Source organism: Ciconia boyciana, chromosome 6 (genome assembly GCF_034638445.1).
Source record: "Ciconia boyciana chromosome 6, ASM3463844v1, whole genome shotgun sequence".
Classification (NCBI taxonomy): Eukaryota; Metazoa; Chordata; class Aves; order Ciconiiformes; family Ciconiidae; genus Ciconia; species Ciconia boyciana.
This window is the reverse complement of record NC_132939.1, coordinates 41,187,511-41,203,226: the sequence shown is the minus strand read 5'-3', so window position 1 is coordinate 41,203,226 and position 15,716 is coordinate 41,187,511. Positions and strand designations below refer to the sequence as shown.

The window sequence follows — 15,716 nt, the reverse complement described above, 5'->3', positions numbered from 1 at the left end:
AGTAAAAAGACACTTTTCTGAAAACACCATATTTTCCAAGCTTATGCTTAACACTGAAATAGAACTGGAAAGCAAAAGGGAAAAAAGGCTTCTGGACCAGTAGAAAACATGGTTTGTTTGTAAAACTTCTCTGCAGAGCTATTGATATTGCAAGAAAATCAACAAAATTTTCCAATTGATGTGTTTTAAATAAAAAATTAAGACTGGGATGTATGGGATTGTTTTTGTTGCTAAACCTAATGTCAGTATTCTCTTTATTTCCTAATGATCACTGGACTGCGCTGCTCGCTCTTTTTTTTTATGTAAGCAGCTCTAGATCTGACTATATCTAAGTGTCTTTTTCTGCTTTTCATGTTGAAAAATGTTTTCCCCTGCAACCATGTACTCAGTGAGAGTAATCTGTATCAATTGTAACCTAAATATTTGAGTAGGAAAAACTTCATGATTCAAATGCAGAAAAATGTTTATCTGCTTGCAGATTGGTAATGAAGGTTTAGCTGCTGACCTTACAGATGACCCTGATACTGAAGAAGCTTTGAAAGAATTTGATTTTTTAGTGACAGCTGAAGATGGTGAGGGAGCTGGAGAAGCTCGAAGTTCAGGAGATGGAACAGAGTGGGGTAAGATGCTAACAAAAGCATTTAGAAATAAAGGAATACTTATTCATGATAGTACATAAGAGTTGCAATACCTGCTAAGATGGTGTGGATGTGTGGATGATTGTGATGATGCAATGCTGATGCTTAGATAATAGTGTATTGGATGCAGAAACTTTCATATATATATGCTGTTGTAGTTGCCACAAATACATAGTTACATTTGTTTTGGGTTTTGATTCCAAAACTAAAAGAGCATAATATTTTCTTTTTTGAATAAGAAAGGCTAGGATTCTGAATGCTTTTATACTTGAATTAAATTTGCTTTCAAATCAGTTTTTTTTTTTTTCTGTTTGTTTCTGATCAGGAGCTTTAAACTTTTTGTGCTCAAATTAAATTAATTTCTTTGGTGTACTTGTAAAAATAGACAATTAGTATATTTAGTTTTTCTGGCTGAGATTTTACATGTTATTGCTAATGTGGCTTGCATTAGTAGAATCAAAAAATACTTTTTTACTGGCCCAACTTTTTTTTACTTATTTTAATTTTAGAGTCGATAATAAAACTAAGTAGGTGACTAATTTGATGTGAAACAAAATGTGCTAAGTCAAACTCCTGGAGCCTACATGTTTCAAAAGAAGAAATTGAAAGAGGGAGAGAATTTGGGTAGGAAAAAGAATAATGAACCAAGTAATTCACATCTGCCTTGAAACGGGAAATTAACCATCTTAGTTTCTGAACTGTGGTACAAGCAATTTTGTGGTTGCATACTGTAAGTCTTTCATTTTAAGGCCAAAAAGTGCTACTAGATCATCTTGCTTGACCATTTTGTGTCATTGAGACAACGAATCTGTTATACTCAGATAAACACCTTGGTGAGCAAACAGAATATAAAGATCCACAGAAATCAAAATACTGGCATATCTTCCAGGAAAGTCATCCAGTCTTGATTTTGAAGGTACCAAGGATTAGAAAGCATTCCTTCCTGGAAATTAGTATCAAAGGGTTAGTCACCTTTATTTTTAAAACTCAGTCTTATTTCTAGTTGGAAGATGGAGCTGGACAAACTGTTACCTTTTAGTTTTGGTAATATCTGTCTATTTTTAGAAACATTTTAGTTGCTTGGTGGTGTTCCCCTTTGAAGGCGATGTTATTTGATTAGTTTCTTGGTCATCTTTTTATTTAGCCAAACAGGCAAATCTCTTGGTATAAGACATCTCATAGGCCCTGAAGCCAAGGTTTTGACTTTGTTTGCAACATGCCTTCAAATGTATAGTGATGCAGTTCTGGTTCTATCATCAGTCTTACCCCTATTGTATACAGAAGGAAAGATAGCTTGATAAGATCCGTGCAGGCAAAGATTTATCCATTTTTTCACAGCAGACTGCTGAAACTTACTGATCTAGCTTGTCCATTGAAATTCCAAGTCATTGCTTTCCAAGATTACTTTCTGGTGTGTTATAGCTCTGTCGTCTTCTCAGGTAGTTACCCAGAATGGGGGGATTCTGATTTATTTGCAGTGCTGACTTTGCCAGTTAAATTTTTTCAAACTTGTTTTCGAGCAGTTCAGTTGCTGTCCGAAACTTAAAAATAAAATACAATAAAACTTAAAAATGTATTTCAAAAATCAAATTGACCCACCACGCTTTTCAGAGAACAGTTTGAGTGTCTTTTATTACAGTTGAAGTGAAGCCATAGCAAAAGTGAGGCAGAGCATTTTGGGAGTTTGTACTCACTTGTGACCGCTTTTTTGTGACAACTGGTTTACTGCAGTAATTCCATTGTTACCAAAATGCTCCTGTCTGAGGCAAGGAGGTGGGGTGGAGGAAATAAACATAAACCTACTTTCATCTTAAAAAGTGAGTGTTCTGAGTTTTGCCATATGAAGACAATATCCGTAAGTTTGTTGTATATTTTGTACTAATTTACTATTTAAATAAGTCAGAAGACATACTTCCAACTGTAGTAGCAATGCTTTTTTCATAGTATGTCACTGATTTTAGTACAGCTGTTCTTTCCTAAAATGGATGTTTAAGGATACAGTCTATCAGGTCTTGGAGTGAAGTGTCACTTTTTTAAAGATCAGTGTGTAAATTTGAAATATTTGAAGTCAATGCTTCTTTATTACCTATCAAAAGTAACATTTCAAATATTGTCCCACTTAAATACCTTCTAAAATAAAATACTATATTGCCTAAACCAATTTTTTTTAGCCTGTCATGTTATTTTAACTCTGTGAAACTGTTATTACTTGAAATCTCCAGGTCTGTCCATTTATTTATTTATTTTTGATAGGCAATTTCATTTAAATGAATACTTGCCATTACTTTCTAAATAATTGCATCAACCATAAACTTTAACATTTCAGATATAATTCATATTTTTCTTTGTAATGTAAATGGTTGCTCCGTTCTGTTTTCTTCTCAGCTTTTTTCCTTCCTGTTTTAGTTTTCCTGTCGTTGATGTCCTTCTATCACTTCTTACTCTTGCAAAGATTTAGGCTCTCTGAAAAAACATAAATGTGTACATGTGTATTTCTTTATAACGCTTTTATTTAGTATCTGGAAACCAAACTTCTGATGTTTAGGCTCTAAACCTAATGCCTACTCTTGCTTTAGTATTACTTTCAATACTTAAAAGTGGGCCCCTCACTACAAGAGAGACATTGAGGTGCTGGAGCATGTCCAAAGAAGGGCAACGAAGCTGGTGAAGGGTCTGGAGCAGAAGTCTTATGAGGAGCAGCTGAGGAAACTGGGGTTGTTCAGCCTGGAGAAAAGGAGGCTCAGGGGAGACCTTATCGCTCTCTACAACTACCTGAAAGGAGGTTGTAGCGAGGTGGGGGTCGGTCTCTTCTCCCAGGTAACAAGTAATAGGACAAGAGGAGACGGCCTCAAGTTGCACCAGGGGAAGTTTAGACTGGATATTAGGAAATTTTACTTCACTGAAAGGGTTATCAAGCATTGGAACAGGCTGCCAGGGAAGTGGTTGAGTCACCATCCCTGGAAGTATTTAAAAGACGTTTGGATGAGGTGCTTAGGGACATGGTGTAGTGGTGGACTTGGTAGTGTTAGGTTTACGGTTGGACTTGATGATCTTAAAGGTCTTTTCCAACCTATACAATTCTGTGATTAATCGTCAAAGTATTACCTGTAGGTCTAACTTCAGATATGCTAAAATATTTAATCGCCAAATTTGATAGTTACATTTTTGCTATAGGAGACTTCTGCAAACCAGCCACCAAGTGTGGAAGTTTGAGTTGCCTTTTTTTTCCTTCCTATAATACGGCTTTTTATGAACACATTCCTTTTTTTGTAAGTGCCTCATTTAATATACTTTGAGTCTTAAATTATTTTCACAGAATCACAGAATCGTATAGGTTGGAAAAGACCTTTAAGATCATCATGTCCAGCCGTAAACCTAACACTACCAAGTCCACCACTACACCATGTCCCTAAGCACCTCATCCAAACGACAATTTTCAGACATTATAGAATCATAGAATGCTTTGGATTGACAGGGACCTTTACAGGTCATCTAGTCCAACCCCCCTGCAAGAGCAGGGACATCTTCAACTAGATCAGGTTGCTCAGAGCCCCATCCAACCTGACCTTGAATGTTTCCAGGGATGGGGCCTCCACTACCTCTCTGGGCAACCTGTTCCAGTGCCTCACCACCCTTGTTGTAAAAAATTTCTTTCTTAAATCCAGTCTAAATCTGCCCTCCCTTAGTTTAAAACCATTGCTCCTTATGATTTGAAGTGTCCTGTCATGTGACATGTTTTACTTAGGAACAGCTTATCTTCAAAATAGTGAAAGATCAGCAAATTCAAACAGTGTTAAATAAATAAAGTATGCAGCACATTCAAAAATTAATGCATGTTTTTAGATTGAAAATTTATAAATGCCTTGTGGTGATATGGTGTCATCAAGAAAAAGATGCATATAGAACTTCTGTTTGCTTAAGCAAACAGGAATAAATACATATTATTTTATATTGTTACATATTACAGATATTACGTATTATGTAGTCTTTTTATTCTGCTTATGATTTCGATGACTAACTACGTGTTCATCACTGAATTTCTCCTCTCCATGAAACACAAAAGTTCTGTTTACAGATGGACCATGAGTCAGAGAATGACTGACCGTGCCCAGAATTCTGTGTGGCAGAGTGTGACTGGAATTCAGAGTCTCTTGGGTCATCTTTTAAATTTAAAACAAACAAACAAAACAAAACAAACCAACAAACCTTTCTCCACTAAATGGTACTGGCTTGTGGACATCCTGGATCCTCTGCACTGTCCTGATGTCAGTTTAGTGTGGGTTATAAACACTGCAAGCAATTTGAGGAAGTTCACTACTAGGGGGGAATTACGGGGGTCTTCTAGTTACATGGCTCTGATCTGAAAGAGCTAAGTATATCTAGGCATACCTGAGAGAAACACTGCTGGGTTTTCCTAAAAATTTTCATTGAAATTCATTTCACAGCCTCTCTGATTAATCAGAGTTAGTGCTTTATCTAGTTTTCTATTTACAACCTACATTTCAGCAGCTGGTAGCATTGTTCTTGAGTATTTATGTTTGCAGGCTTACGTTTTTCCTGTTTTCTGTTGACTGAATGAGCCCAGTTCCTTCAAATTCTTTGTCTTGATATCTAAATGCCCTGTTTGTTTTGCAATCTACAGACATTTTCGAAACTTCTAGTGTAGAACATAGGCTGGACATGTTACTTCAATTTTGTCATCACCACCGCTGAATTATGTGGACTACTCCTGGTTTAATACACCACACCTTTTAAAACATACCAGACTGACAGTTTTCTTGTGGCTTTTTTTTTTTTAACAACAGTGTTACATATGTTCAGCTTCTGGTTCAGTTTAATTCCCGAATCCTTTTCTGCAATTCTGCAACCTAGCTGATTATTTTCCTTTTATTAATGGTGCTTTAGATTTTTTTTTTAAATTTTAATTTGTTCTTAACTGACTAACTATCCTTTCATTGGGTTTTAGGGGTTTTTTTGCTGTTTTTCCAAATTTCCTTCCTCTTTTGGTTGGGCATATCCTCTGACTTATCTTGCTGTGCCTCTTGTATTTCCTGAGTAATCACTATTCTTCTCTGTCAAAGTTTTGGCCCCGCGATCATAAAGATTGAGGTCTTTGTGTTTGCAGTTTGGTAGTTGTAGCTGCAGTTTGGTGTAGGATATCATTGTTCCGTTCCCCTCTCCACAGTTCTTTGTGGACAGCTCAGGACTTTACCGTTATGCTTCCTGTTTCATGCCTTTGCCGCCCTTGCTCTTTCTATATTCCACCTCTTTGATCAAGAGGCCCTATTTGAATGATGGCCTTTTGGTAGATGCATCAGTATCCTAGGATATCTTCTAATTTGTTGTCGTGTTTTGCCATGAAAGATGTACTTGGAATAACTCCTACTGGTTTGCATCCTAAATGCATGTTTCTTTGTCTTTGCTGTGTATGGCTCCTCTTGTGCGCTTTTATGACTGTGACGGTTATAACTTCAAAAATTGCTGTTTTATGAAAACACTGCTATCATAGGTATGATTGGAAGTTGGGAACTGAGGAACTTAGTTTTATTACTTTATGTCTAAAGAATTTGTGAGCATAAGCTTAACTGGTACACAAACCAAGTTTGGTTGCTGCCTGCTTGCCTTTTAGCAGAAGTCCTTCTGCAAATGTTACATTTAGCTTGTCTTAGAAACAAGTTTATCCTTTTACTAATTATCTGTTTCCAGAAATATTTGATAGATAGTTTAGAAAAGTGGAGACTCGACTTTTCTTGGAGAATACTTAACTCTGCACTATTTGTCAAACAGAAAAAGGCATGTCTTCTGAAACTACTGTGGAATGTTGTATTTCTGCTAATTATAATTTAGTTGCTGGAATGCAGTGGGATGTCAATTTATTCACCTATGTGAATTACTTTTCTTCATCTTTATGTAAAAAGCTGTGTTTATAGACTTGTTTCTCTGGTTATATGTAGGACCAAGGTTTCTTTCTTGTGCATGTAGAATGAATGCGAGAGGATGCATGGTGGTCTTCATGAATAAACTGCCACTGACTTAGCTTGCATTTTCATGAGTGGTAGAGCATGAATACTTTTATTTGCTTATTCAACACTGGCTGAATAATTTCTTAACACTGTCTTTCTAAAGATGCAGTAATTGTTTCTGAACACCAATGAATTTTTGTGTATTTTGAAGTATCTAACATAAACTGTTACTTACGAAGCTTAATTTGTTTGCTCCTTAGTAACAAATTAACATACAATTTTAAAATATGTAACTGATATTATACAGTGCCTTAGAAAACTATGAAATGAGACTTAGTATTTTGTAAACTTAAAACTGAGACTGCACCTTTAAAGTAAAGATTTATTAAGAACTTTTATTAATGCTCTTATACAGCTATGATAGTAAATCGCCAACAGCTTGCATTGCCAATTGCTGATTTTTTTTCTTTTAATAATATGCTGCATGTAGACAAAGATGACCTGTCCCCAACTGCTGAGGTTTGGGATGTAGACCAGGGGCTAATAAGTAAACTGAAGGAACAGTACAAGAAGGAACGAAAGGGGAAGAAAGGGGTAAAGAGTAAGTGCAGATTCTGAATCTTGTAATGCAACGCTTTTTTTGCCTATCTATATAGAAGACATTTTTTTTCTCACAAGTTCTGTTTCTGTTTTTTTCATTAAGCATCATTTTCTGTAACGGGGGCAACCAACTTTAACTTTCTACCTGCTGAATGTGGATATGTCAAAACCTTGACAGCCATTTCCTAGATGAGAAATGTTGAAAACACATAAAAATTTAAGGTTAAATAGGTAAAGAGAGTTAAATGCTTTGAAATGTGAGTGTAAAAATAATGAATAACTGGTATTTTGAGGATACTCCTACTCTTGAGAGGTTTTCTGAAAAATTTAAACTTTATCTGCTTCTTAAAGTATAATACTATGGTACTGTTGTGGGTGGGGTTTTTGGGTTTTTTGTTTCTTAACATGAGCTTGAATCAAGCTGTAATTGCTATCTGTGGGCTTGTAATTATTCTTACAATCGAAGGCAATGAGAATAAAAAAATACCTGTAATGAAAATACGAACTTTTTTGTGGCTTTGTTTAGGATATAATCTTTATTTTATGGTGCCCTTCATTTTCTGTGCAGTTACCATATTTTGGTTGACACCTCTTTACTCTTAAAGAGTTTTCAGACCAGTTGACCTCTTTGAACTATAAGTTAAACCAAACTTCAATATTGAATTACCTAGTATAAAGTCTTTTGTAACTTAGGTCATCAGCTATACCAAGCTCTTAGTGGACAAAGTGTTATTAAATCAATGTCACTCTAGAGAAGCTCCCTTGATTGCAGTGTTTTTATTTTGAAATACATATATTATCTATTTTTATATCTGTCTAGCTATATAGTATATTATAACAGTTTCTGGCAATAGTTAGTAAAAAGCATTTTTCCTTGATTTGAAAAATTGTGTGAAAACGTACTAAATTAAATAATATAAAAATATAACACTTCATTAATAATTCTGTGATTATTAGGATTTGAATTTACTTTGTAACATCTAACAAATTAAAATTCAGTTAGCGCATGTTGATTGTTTTTTCAGCAATTTTGCATGAGTCGCATGTACACACGCATACAAATATACAATCTTTGAAGTAAAGATTTTTTACGTAGTCTTCGGTTTGATTAGAACTTACACGCTAATGGATATCCTGACTTAACGTGTAAATCAGCAGTTGACACCCAATTCACATGAAGTATTTTGTAGGGTTAGAAACTTCCTTTTAGTACTAAAATGGAGTTCTTTTATTTGAAATTTTCTCATTAAACTTCACATTTTGGACTTTTGGAAGCACAGTGGCTGCAAAAGAACAGCAAATGTTTTGAATTCTGGGGAAAAAATAAAGTAATTATTTAGGGGATTTTTATATTTCTCTCTCAAAAATTGTGCCTTTAGGTTATCGCATACAGAAAGTTCTTGAAACCGTACTTTTGTTTCGATTCTAATCTTTCCACACCCACCACACTGGTTAGTTTCTACTTTCTGGCTTGTGCAAGGTAAACAGCTGTAAAACAGGGACAAGTAGTGTTGTTCTGGGATTATACATTTTATGAAAAACTCTTCTCAGGCCTCCAAATTTGTTTTAGTGGCGTTATTTTGGCTTGTCTGGAAAGGATTTATCTTTCCTGCACTTGTTGCTTCCTTGGCTGCACAGCAGCCAAGAATTTCTATCATCTTTTTGGTTTTCCCTCTGTAAATCTTAATATTTCCAGAAGAGGAGCATAATTCTCACCCATCAAAAATAACTACTTTGTCAAAAACTGGCATTTTAATGATCTGCATTGCTGATTAAATTGGTTGTGACCATCATTTAAAATAAATAGTAATTATTCTATCTGAAATGTCTGCTTGCAAAATTTAACTTTGCAACGTTATTATCAAAACTTGCCTTCCTATCAGCTTTCCTGCAGTTGCTGCAAAAGGTATAACATTAAGTTTTGTACCATGAATGGGGTGACATGTTGGCCATCAATTATTACTTGACATATATTGTCTTTTGACAATGTGTGTTCCACTATCAAAACATAAAGGAGTATTTTCTTCATCTAATGTAATTTTGAAACCTGCTTATGTTCACATAAGAGAATATTTAGGAGACAACTGTGTATCACAATGCTGTGAGGTCACGTAAGTCACCGTTCAGACTTTTGGGTTTTAAGTTTAAATTCTCCTTTGGGAAACCCTGAGCTCATATAGATAGTCTCACAGGGTGGTTTGTGGCATTCTGCACTTGCATCATGTTCGTGATGGTGGTTTCTGATTGAAAATTGGCCTCTAAATCACTGAGCTAATTGAGATAACTCCACACACAGTAAAAATACACATTTGAGGTTGGACAGGTTTGTTAAAATTCTGTTTATTTGATTCATAGGCTTTTTTCCTCAGCTTTTTTAACATTGTGAGACTGAAAATAGTGTTGAAGGCCTTCTTTATTCCTGCTTCTCATGTCTGATCATTCATGAACTTCATTCTGAATATTCATCTCTTGCTTTGCTTGTCAGCATATTGCTGGAATTTTATCAGAATTTATTTTGAGTAGTATCAGTATTTATATGCATGGCACTATATATATCATCATAACGATCAAATAAACGTGCATTGACTATCACCTCTTGCAATACTTTGAGGACAGCATAATGGGGCAGACATTGTAACAGGTTCTTTTTTGGGGTATGCATCTGGTAACTACCATAATCTGCATTTATTGTCTTCATAACAGGGTCTTCATAGCCCTGGCCCAGGTATGGTTACTTTCATTCCGAATGTAGAGATAAGTAAACAGAAGTAGATTTGAGTCTATTTTGATACTTCTGTAGTCTGCATTTGTATGTTTTCTTTTGGGTGGAACACCTTAATATATGTCATTTTCTGTCAGCATATACGTTTTCATAATGTAGTAATTACTCTTTTTTATACCTTTGTATTTGTACTATTGTACCTTTGAAATGAAATCCTATCAGTCTAGTAGCTATTAGGAAAAAAAAGCGTTGGTGCAAGAGAGACACTCCTCATTTTTATTATTTTACACTCACTTCATTAGCTGAGATCACAGGTTTCTAGACTCACTTCTACATGAGAGTGAAATGAAGCTTAACCACTCAAGAAATCTGTTCTGTTGCGTAAGGGAAACTTTTGGAAGCCATTTTTATTCTCAAACAACTTCTGAGTAGCAGCCTTTGTAGATTTAATTGGAATACTAAGTGTTCCGTAAAAGAAAGAAAGAAAAATGTCAGAAGCACAAAAAAAAAAACTATAGGGTGTTCTGTATTATTTGGCAAAATGAAAATGTTTTACAAGTATTAATGAGAATAGTTATATAGCATCCCTCTTGGGGTATGTGTGGTATACTTTTGCTATGATTCTACTTCCAGACATGTTTTTCATTTTCATCCCTCTCTCCAGAGAATTCTCCATTTTCTCCAGAGAATTCAATTATTGATGGATACTTTTTTTGAACGCATCAATTTTAACCGGTTTTGGTCAGTAAGATCTAAAAGTTGAAATGATCAGATATTATTTAAAAGAGTGTGTTTTAGTGTTTTAACTGTTTAAATGAATAGTTCTGCTTTTGATAAGTCATCCGTAATTATAGTGTTTACCTTTTACTTTTTTGAGAATGAAGGCTTGCTTTAATTTCAATTTCCTTTTAATAGAAGTGGTACATGCCACCTCAGAGTATAAGAAAATGTTTCCTAATGCTTACTTTACTAAAAAATGGACATATTTGGAAATTATTGAAGTTCTAATATGCCCTTTTAAAGGTAGTAAACACTTATATTTTAGGAAGTTTAAAAGCATAGTCTTTGGGGGCGAGGTGGTGGGATTTTTATTTTAAATGTTCTACAGTATAGCTGCCTGCAGTCCCAGGAAGGACTCTTTTATTGATTAAAAGCTGGTTATGTTTTACATCATTGTGGATCATTTTCTTTAAAGAGATTTTGTCACTGAAATTTCACTTTATGATTGAAGCTTGACTTTTTGACATGTAAGGTGGAAGCAGGAATTAATTTATTAATTTAAAAATTAATAAATTACTATTATAACATACTATTCTTGTTTGCTAGCATCTACATCATGAATGCACATATAATTCAATATGCTTTGTTTCTAGAGGCATGCTTGTATAATAAGGATAATATACATCTGCAGTTTCATACAGTGGTGGAAGCATTCTTGCTCTTGTGTTTAATAAACACTTCATACAATTTAAATACCATTCAAAAGCAGGGAAAGTTAATTGTTCGTTGCACCCCCATTATGAGTTGTCTGTACTTTTTCCTTCATTATTAAGCTTATTTTTTATTTGCACTCTGTTTTTCAGTGTTAAATTGTTCAGTATAGTTAAAGTGTGTAATATTAGCAAATGTTTAATTCGTATGTATTTTGTTTAATAGTTAATGTTCTTTTAATATTTGGCTTGACTTCTCAGTAGGGCTGTAAGATGATTTTTTTTCTCTCCCACAGGAAATTGTAGAATAGATCTACAGAACACAAAGGAGTTATTCTTTGATTTAGTGAATTAAAACTGTCTGCATGTAGTTTTCAGATTTGATGTATTAACTCCTCCTTTTGATTTCCAAAAGATCAATTTTATTAATATACAAAGACAAAAGCAAAGCATTGTATTTATTTTAAGGAGGTCCCATCAGTAATTATTCTTGTTTAATTAGTTTAATGGATTTTTAGACTTCAGTCAAGTGAAGCGGTAGCAATCAAATGAATCTTTGCTGCTGACGTTAATTTACAGGAGTCAACAGGACAAAACTTCACGACATGATAGCTGATCTGGGCGATGATGAGATACCCCACATCCCTTCAGGAATCATTAATCAATCTAGGTCACCCTCTTCTAGAATGACTGATCATGAAGGTGCAAGAGCAGAGGAAGGTACAAAAAATTCAGCTACTTATTATATTTCAGGAGATTTCTTTTAGAAAGCACACGCTGTAATTTACTGTCCCCTCTATAAAGCTTAATGCAATTGCAGATTGCCACATTATTATTTTATTTGCAGTTCTTCCCAAATGGTTTTATGATAATATGGCTTGAGTTCCTGTGGCTTATCGTAACTCACCATTATTTCATAAGTATTTTTAAACAACTTCATGTACAGCAGTGTGTTCTGAAACTATTCACTATTAAATCCCTGTTTGCGGACCCCCCCTGTTAGCAAAACCGTTTACAAATAGGGTGTTCTGATTGAGGAGAAAAAGGTGAGTATTAACATTTGATCCACAGTTTGCATTTTAAAGTGAAATTTAAAAGTGTTTTTTTAAGTTATGAGACTAATTTGTCTCTCTTCCTCAAGTTTAATATTCTCTTTTTAAAAATTCTCTTGGTCTATGTACACAAGTGTACAAAGACACTATTTATTTCTTTACAAAGTATTGGTTTCAATTTCAGGATTATTTTAGGCAATGGAAGCTAGTGGCAAACTATTATCGAAATAGTCCAAAATCTTGTATTCAGTTTTAAGTTCTTTGTTTTAAAGGAATGATTTTCCTTGTATTAACTTTGAGATTAGAATACCATTATGTAAATTCTGTCCTCTACTCAGAACATATTCATTCAAAATACTCAGCTGAATTCAGATTTGGCTCCTTTATGATGATCTTTGCCCATAAGCCCTGGCATGGTATCAGCTATACCAGAAGTGGAAAGCATTTGCGTTATTACCGATCCTGAAAATCTGTTGGTTCTCCTATTCTTCCTTCACCCCTGCCCCCACAAATGCCTGTCACCAGGCAAGCAGAAAAACAGAAATTTTGCAGAGAGGCTTTTTGTTGCTCTCCCAAACTATTATTTTACAAAAGTGTTTGTCTTCCCCTTCTCTTTTACTGCCTTCCTTTTAATCTTTGTTTTTATTTACGACTTAAAGATGAACCAGTATCAAATTTACCTGTGGAGTGCAATTGAAAAACCTACTGGTGAAGTTCCACTTGCTAAAACTTGTGGACGTACGTTTAGGTTGTATTTAAATTTAGTATTCACATGCTTTAGGCTGCCTTTTAGCCTTGTTAGGGTATTAAGGGCATGTGACCCTACAGTTACAGTTCCCTCAGTCTGTCTTAGGCTATTTTTCTTAGGCCATACATGTTATGGAAAGGAACACAGATGTTAATTGTTAAGGACAGGCCATATAGCTGTTTCTTTTACAGACTTTACATCTAAAATAATATTGGACAAAACAATATTTCTGAAGAAATAGATGCTAAATTTGAATTAGATAGGGACTGATTTTTATTGCCTGGTTCCTGTAGCACAAACACTGTGCTACACTTCAAATAAAGATTGTCCAGACTATTTTCAAATAAACTGTGCTTTCAGAATTATATTTTCATGCTATTTAATGTGTTCATATGTTTTCAGCTTATCAGTGTAGTTTGGGCTTTATTCATTAAGAGTAGTAGTATGAATATCTCTACCATCGTATCTGCTAATTGTGGTTTCTGCATAACTTTTAAACTTGAATATTAGTGTAAATTTTGCTGTTTGATCAGAAATTCGATCCTGAATACTATGTGACTTTTTAAGTTTTTTGTCTGTACCGCATGGTGCAAAGCTGCAAGCAAACAAGCTTAGTGTTGTCTTTTGAATTCCTTCTAGGTCTGTCTTCTGTTAACAAGGCCGAATACTTCATTATCATAAAATGCAGATTTTGCTCAATTATTTATTCAGCTGTGTTTTAAAAGCTAAGTTTTTTGCAGACAAATTTAGGCTTTCTTGCTGGGACACACTAGCCTATGCTGATGAACGTTACCAAGCCATAATGTTCTTGTGTACGTAAGGTTTATGCTACACTCTGAAGTGTTACAGTTCTGAGACAGTGGTTGATGATAATTTTGTTTTCATACAGAGAACAAAGTGTTATTAAGCTCACTTTTTTCTTTTTTTTTTTCTAGAGGGGAGGAGGGGGTTCAGGGAGGAAAGTAAACTATGGTTCTAATTGGCTGGGAATATATATTTTATACCTCTAAAGGTGTGTTTTTTGGTTTGGGTCTTTTTTTTTTTCCCCACTCTCAAGTGCCTGGTAAAATATGATGAGAAAATTGTTATGCCATAATTACACTTTATAGTTTTGGTCATAAAGAAATTGGGGGTTCCATTTCACTGTACTGCATGGCTTTCAGAAACAAAATCAGCTGCAGCATCACTCTCCATTCAATGTATTGTACAGAGAATTATTATCTTCACGTGTGGTTTTTCTTCTCTAATATCTGTAGATTGTGGGGGTGTCAATCTATAGATTGACAAAAAAATAGCAGTAACAGCTAATTGCTTGGGCATTAACTGCTGCTTTTGGTGTACCATGTATTAACTTTCTGGGAAACAAGATTAAGATGTCCCTGTCGTATAGTAGACAACAGCAGCATATATGAACATACATATTTGATTAGAGATTAAAGCAGCTTCAGTGTGTACAAATATTACTACTTGATTTTGACTTAATTATGTATGATGCCAAGAACTTGGGGGTAAGAAGTGCTGGTTAAGATTGGCCAAGCAAATATTTAATAATTGCATTTTTTTCACCTAGTTTCACCTTCAAAGAAACTTGTACAATCACTTACATTTTTACTTGATATTTATAGATTGCAAACTCAGTTAAACATATATATTATGCTAGGAAGATAATATTGTGTGTGTTAGAAAAATACTTGGATTTTTTTTAAAGATGAAAAGCATTCAATAAGTAATTTATTTAACTTTATCAGTTGCAGATATCTATTGATGCAGTGTTATTTGGTATGTGGAGTTGTGGGTCTTTATTTTTAGTAGCTATAACATCACGTATCTTTCATTATATTACTTTTCTGCCTTTTATTTTTATAAAAACAGCTTGTGACCATTTGTAAACATCTTTGAATATGTCTTATTTTACAATAATAAAATATGCAAATAATTTACAATGTAGTTATACAGCATATTATACATATTGGCAACTTTAGTATTGAGAAATATGCTTCTAAATTTCAGACAGCATTAATTTTGAAGCTTTAAAGGGATATTCACCTCTGATGCAAATAAAGCTTGATAAATTTATAATATAGACTCTAAAAGTGGTAGTGTTTTTCTGTGGTAGTGCTTCATTTTTAGTATAAAGCATATGAAAGTTGATCTGTTAAGGACAGATGACATTAATTTCACAAAGAATTAGCATGACAAGTTCAGGGGCTTATTTAAACCTTGTAGGCCTGTCTTAAAGATCAAATAGGAGTCACAGCATCACAACAGGGATGGAAAGTGTCCTCGAGTTTAAAATGAGCATATTGCCTCCTTTCCCCAGTGATCAGCAGCTCTGTTCTATAAGGACTTGGGAGGTTTGACTTGTAAATGGATACTTGTATTTGGGAGGCTGAGACCTTGTCAAGACAGTAGAGGCAAGCCAGTCTTGGAAATTCCAAATAAAGGTATTGGAGTCTTTCTGTGGAAGATAAAAAGAAAAGGGAAAAAAAAAATACAGCCACAAAACTAACCGAACAACAACAAAACCCCCCAAACCCCCTCTCTTTCTTTTGTAGCCTTTATT

At 34.5% G+C, this 15,716-nt stretch overlaps 1 protein-coding gene across 3 annotated transcripts in view; it reads left to right on the top strand.

The window, feature by feature from the left end:
* STRN3 (striatin 3) overlaps nucleotides 1-15,716 on the top strand; it is a 68,559-nt gene that overhangs the window by 30,785 nt on the left and 22,058 nt on the right. Inside the window, exons 7-9 of one of the 3 annotated variants that reach the window (XM_072863535.1) lie at nucleotides 479-620; nucleotides 7,092-7,202; nucleotides 11,933-12,073. In XM_072863535.1, coding sequence (XP_072719636.1) covers nucleotides 479-620; nucleotides 7,092-7,202; nucleotides 11,933-12,073 — 394 coding nt within the window. The remainder of the gene's footprint in view (nucleotides 1-478; nucleotides 621-7,091; nucleotides 7,203-11,932; nucleotides 12,074-15,716) is intronic. The other 2 variants (XM_072863536.1, XM_072863537.1) reach the window with 2 other exon arrangements.